Below are 6,109 nucleotides of genomic sequence, written 5' to 3'. Positions count from 1 at the left end.
GTGTCATCAGCAAACTTATACATTGAGTTCGATGGAAACTTGGCTACACAATTATGGGTGTACAGATTTGACCAAATGTATTATCAAGGTACCCTGGTAACGTTGAAAACTATTACAATGGATACTGGTCTGTCAAACTCTTGTGTTGAACCTATCTTGGTCACAAAAGAGGAAACCTGCTCAGTGGGAGAGTACAGCTGTGATCTGTTTTAAAAGAAATGCTCTTTGGAATCCTTAATTTCCCTTGCTTCAACCGTTTGCTTCTGCATTGTGGCAATAAGAGAGAGCTCTGTAGTCTCCAGAAAGATTCTCACAGATTATTTTTAAAAATCCTGCAGAAGACTCTTATTTTTTTTTGTTTCATATGAAGACAAGGATTGCTGATTATCGATACTGGTCTATATGTTACCCCAGGCAAGTGCAAACTGACTTGCTATTGTGTAATAATCTCTTTCATATATTTTACTGCAATACTTAATGAGGTAGAGCATGAAATCTCCAATGCAAATTTTTGCAGTAAAATTGTTAATCAATAGCCATTAATGTCATCAACACTCCTTTGTGCTGTAATAACTGCAATAAATAAACCTTTTTGGAGTGTAACATATATACATTCTCAGAATATTAGGCAATGCTTGCAAAAATGGTCTATTTTATTTATTTATTGTTACCCAGAAAGTTTATTTTGTAAGCCATTCATCATTATCTTGAAACCACTAAGCTTTAAGAACTAAGTAGAGTATACTCTAGGTTTTATACAGCAAACCAGCAAAACTATTTCATCTGTTCTTTAACCACCAATTACCAGAGTAACAACATTAATTTTCCAAATTAGCTGTAAAGTGTTTCCAAATCACAACTTCCATGTTGTTAATATGGTGCCTTGATTACAAAACTCAGGATGTTCCAATGATGATGTATTTTCCTATGGAATGGATGTTTTCTATGGTGTCTAAGACCAGAGGACACAGCCTCAGAATAAAGGGGCATTCTTTTACAATGGAGATGAAGAGCAATTTCTTTAGCCAGAGAATGGTGAATCTGTGGAATTCGTTGCCACAAGCAGCCGTGGGGGCCAAGTGTTTATGTATATTTAAGGCAGAGGTTGATAGATTCTAAATTGGTCAGGGCATGAAGGGCTGTGGGGGGGGGCGGGAGCAGGAGACTGAGGCTGAAAGAGAAAATAGATCAGCCATGATGAAATGGCGGAGCAGACTCGATGGGCCAAATGGCCTAATTCTGCTCCTATATATAAACTTAAGTAACCAGTTTGTTTAGGATGCTCGCCTTGTAATGCTGTGTTTTCTTGTGAAATGAACTTATAAAACTATACTTTGAACACCCTTGACTTTATATTAATTCTATAATTTTCAATTTCTATTAATTCTGCTGAATCATAGGTAGATGTAAAATGGTGGAAGATGGCTAAAATAATTAAAATTTGCAGAGTTCATTTGACTTGCGAAATATTGTGTAAAACAAACAAGCATAAATGCTGTTTTGGTAGAACAAGAATGAATGTATTTTTATTACTGTATATCAATCTAATCATTTGTTTTCAGATGACATCTTCAGGAGCAACTCATCCATGTTCTCATTTTGGTGCACTGAAGATATTTTTGTAACTGCTGATAGAGGTGCGTTTTGTAATTTTATAGGGATTTCAAATATTAATATTTTAATTGAAATTATACTGCTTTAAAACGTGACCCAAATTTTTATTTTAAAAAATCATAATTTGTAAAAGTATTTTTAATGGTCACTTGTCATTAATGTGCTGCAAAATGTAAATAAAATCGCATTTCAGTTTAAAACCTGGTCTTAATAGTGATTTCGGTGAACTTGTTTCGTCGGAAGCTTCCAGCATTTTCTCAATGAGTAAGTACTTTTAAACGTGTTAGTGAAACCACTGAACATACTTTGTGCGTATACTGCAGTCAAATTGAACCATAAACTTGCAAAAATTCAAACAGAAATTAGTGCAGACTTTGCTGAAGATATAAGATTTTGGGTCAGCTATAATTAGGTAGCATTGATAACACAGTGTTTATTTTTAGAAAATAAGTTTATTGCCCTAGTATCGTAACTTTGAGGCAGAAAAGGGAGTTGTTTGACCGGAAGTAGCCGTGCAGGGCGCGTGGCATTGTGGGGGATGTAGTTCCGCCGCGCGGCCCGGGCTTCGCAACGAACTCAACGTTTGGGGAAAAAATAAATAAACCGGAAAGTTGCGGGTGAGAAAAACAAACTTCGTGAATAAGAGAGGCGGGGAGGCCGAGACGACGGGGAAGGAGCGCATCCAGGCGGCAAAGGAGGCGGCGGCGACGGTGCGGGCCCCGGGGATCGCGGCGGGAAGATGCCAGGCTTCACCTGCTGCGTACCCGGCTGCTACAACAACTCGCACCGGGACCGCGACCTGCGCTTCTACACCTTCCCCAAGGACGAAGAGCAGCGCCGGGTGTGGTTGCAGAACATCTCCCGTACTGGGGTGACAGGCTGCTTCAGCACCTTCTACCCCACCACCGGGCACCGGGTGTGCAGCGCGCACTTCCCGGGCGGCAGGAAGACCTACTCCATCAACGTGCCCACCATCTTCCCGCTGAGAGGAGTCAACGAGAGGAAGATCAGGAGGTGTCGCAAGAAGGTGCCCCAACAAGCCGGGCCCGACGACGTCAAGCCCATCGACCTGTCCGGCACCTTCTTCTTCTCCTCCTCCTCATCGTCCTCGCCCTCACTCCCCGCGGCGCCAACCGCCGCCTCCGCTCGCCCCGAGGCTCCCGAGTGCTTGGATCATTCCTACTCACTGTCCTCCACCACCACCTCTGAGGAGCTGCTGAGGAAGCTCAACGAGCAGAAGGACATTATTGCCCTCATGGAGGTGAAGATCAAGGAGATGAAAGGCACCATCCGGCAGCTGAAGGTCAGCGAGGCGATCCTGCGGGAGGAGCTGAGGAACAAGGAGAAGTTGCTGTCCATGTCGGTGATCAGAAAGAAACACGGCATGTGACTGGTTTTACTCTGACAGATCGCAACGAACGACTCGACCCGACGAGCAGGAGAGAAAGAACACATATACCGGATCACGACCCCTGTTTGCACGGGATGTCAAGACTATTTTTGAGTGTGATGTTTGAAATCCGGTATAGTTCAGTTTTATACACGTCCATTGAAACCACTTGCATAATTTCTGTGTTTGTTCCGATGGACTGCATCTGTGGTTATTGATTATTTCACTCGACAGTACAGACTTGAGGTGCAAAATATACCTAACATTAGAAGTTGTGAAACAACAGGAAGCAGAGGAAGATTCATTTATCGGCGCAAGTATTTGTTACATAAATATATGTTGTGAATCAATGCGTTCATTTCATTATAATGATGCTATAACTTTAGTGTCTCTACATAGTTTGTATGTTGCCCTCTTCGTGAAGTTACTGTACAACAATAACCATAAAATATAATAATTCTAGTCATGGTTATACTTTGTAAATTGGTTTCATAAGATTGATTTCTTTAAGTGTTTCACTACAACTTTAAGAATGAGGCCTCTGTTGGTCGGGTCGACCATGGATGTTGCGTCTTAGCTGCCTAGTACTGTACATGCAAGCTGGAACACAGGCCAGGACAGTGTGATATGGAGAGCAACCTGTTTCCCATGTAACAGGCTCCCCCTTCTCCACGCAGCTGATGAATACAAGGGAACGGCAGAGACCAATACAGTGGTGTCAGAGGAGTTACCAGTCAGCATTGAGCTCAATGTTGGACTGTCTTAGGGAGTCCAGCTCTGGAATTTTCCTTGAGGTTTACTCCTGAAGCCTTCCTCATGAGTTGGTGTAGAGTTTTCCTTCTCCAAGTTGAGCTGCCAGCTGTGGCTGATGAACCCCATCCCCCTGGAGGCAACTGGCTTTAAGGTGTAAGCAACCTGCCTTTGCCTTTTCTGTCAGTACAAACCGTTCTGCTGGGCTTAGTAGCTAAGGCACATGTGAAGAACAGGAGCTAGACTTGGTTGTCTGAGGCTGTTTGTCGCTACCTTCAAAACCTACCAATGACAAAATTTTGCTCATCCTTCCTGCTATCTTCTTTGACTCTGTATCTATTCATTAGGACTTCTATCCAGCACCTCTTGACATCTTATTCAGTAATATCTCTCTTCCTTATTTCCATTGTTCTAGGCATGATTTAAGAAAGCACAAATCCACACCTGCCATTTGAATGCTAATATTTATGTTATAATTTGAGGAAAAAACAGTCATTTTCAGTCTAATCTTTACAGAATATTATGGAATTCACAGGTAGCAAGTTTATGTAAACAATTCGTTAATGGAACCTTTATTTTGGTGTTAAAGCCTATTCTGGAAATAATAACAAAATGCTCAAGTCTTGTAAATGGTCACCAAATATTTTTATAGTATATAATCTGGTTTGTGAATGTGTTGTATTATATGATTAAAATATATTTTACATGAAATTTATAAACAATTTCTCAATAAGCCTCCCGAATATATGGAATAATGGATGCTCACTGGAGTTACAAAATAATCTTGTTAATAATTCAGATCATAAACCCAAACAAATTTCAAGCAGTTAATACTGCCTCATATTGGATATGAGTTACTTAGGGAGAGAGAGTTTTTGAATTATAGATTTTGTTTGAGTTTATGTTGCCAGCAGTTTTCAGTACAAAGAAATAGTTCTTTTTTTAATGTAAATACCAGAAATAGTACCGGATAGTGTCAGTTTTGAAGATGTTTCTGCTCATTAAATTGTGTTGGTCTGTTTCATCTTATTCAGCATGGTTACTGACTCACAATGATTATTGCAGACCAGAAGAAGAAAATATATGAATTGCCTCCCTCTGTGCACATACAGAATTCTGCATTTTTAGAATGTTCTATTTTTATTTTTTTAAATTTTATGTCGATGCTAATTAAAACAATTGTTATGGAAGTTAAACTGAAAGGTTAATGGTTGCACCTCAAATACTGAGAGTATGACTTAAGTTTTAATTGGTTGCTTGAGCACTCTACTTTTGACATAACTATTACAATAGGCTGTGTGTTATACCTAAACCATACTCCCTCATTCTCAGCATACTGGTCATTGCTTGCAAACTACTGCAGAATATCCTCTGCACATATTAAAATGCTCCACAAGTTTTTCATGCTATTTAATCAATACCAATAAATCAAATTGATTTCATGTTGTTGTTAGCATGTTAGAAAAATAATTGTTGCTGCCAGTTTATTGAATTCAACTGCAGTGCCTCAAATATTAATGAAACACTCAAACATTGGTTAAATTAAATACATTTCAAATTAAATAGTGTGTTAAGTCACTGTCAATTCTTTCTTACTCTATTTGTAATAAAAAATGTAACCTCTTCCACTTTACAACTGTGATCACACAATAAAGTGCAACATAAAATGAAAATTTAAACAAGAAACACGTTGGTAATTGCAACCTTCCTTCAGTTAGACCTGACGAAGGGTCTCGGCCTGAAACGTCGACTGCACCTCTTCCTACAGATGCTGCCTGGCCTGCTGCGTTCACCAGCAACTTTGATGTGTGTTGCTTGGTAATTGCAAATTGTTTTGATACATGCTTTGGCAATGATAAATATATGCTTATAAAATGTACAGAAGGGTATTTTTAGGGTGTGATACAGTAATACTGATGATGAGTACACTGTTTCTGTAATATCCCAAAACACAACACAATGTCTGCAGCAATATTGCCCTAACTGCGAACTTCAAAGTGTCAGCTGAAGGAAACATTGAATATTGCAAGCTCATTGAGCATTGCATTTCAATGGTACAAAGAACACAGGTAAACCTGAGCAAGTGAGGGACAGTTTTTTAAGATCTATTTTAGTTTTGTTAGAAGAAAAAGGGGTTTTATTTTGCTTTGTCATTGAATGGATATCAACACTTAATGCCAAATTTAAAATTGCTCGAAGTTTCATAAAGAGAGTCTACAGAACTTACAGAGTAATTAGGATACTAAGTTAAATTCAGGAATCAAATTGGGTAAACCATAAGATATAGGAGCAGAATTAAGCACAGAATATCCACCAGTTCTCATTTGTCTATTCTGCTTGTTACTTCTTCAAAGA

The 6,109-nt window shown here is 39.3% G+C and overlaps 1 protein-coding gene across 1 annotated transcript; it reads left to right on the top strand.

Annotated features, from left to right (window-relative positions):
• Positions 1–2,121: 2,121 nt before the first annotated feature.
• thap11 (THAP domain containing 11) lies at positions 2,122–5,403 on the top strand. Its single transcript, XM_063067429.1, has one exon. It carries the CDS (start codon positions 2,354–2,356, stop codon positions 3,002–3,004), a length of 651 nt encoding a protein of 216 aa, XP_062923499.1. The 5' UTR covers positions 2,122–2,353; the 3' UTR covers positions 3,005–5,403.
• Positions 5,404–6,109: the final 706 nt, after the last annotated feature.

Source organism: Mobula hypostoma, chromosome 14 (assembly GCF_963921235.1).
Source record: "Mobula hypostoma chromosome 14, sMobHyp1.1, whole genome shotgun sequence".
NCBI lineage: Eukaryota > Metazoa > Chordata > Chondrichthyes > Myliobatiformes > Myliobatidae > Mobula > Mobula hypostoma.
This window is presented reverse-complemented; position numbering and strand designations above follow the sequence as displayed.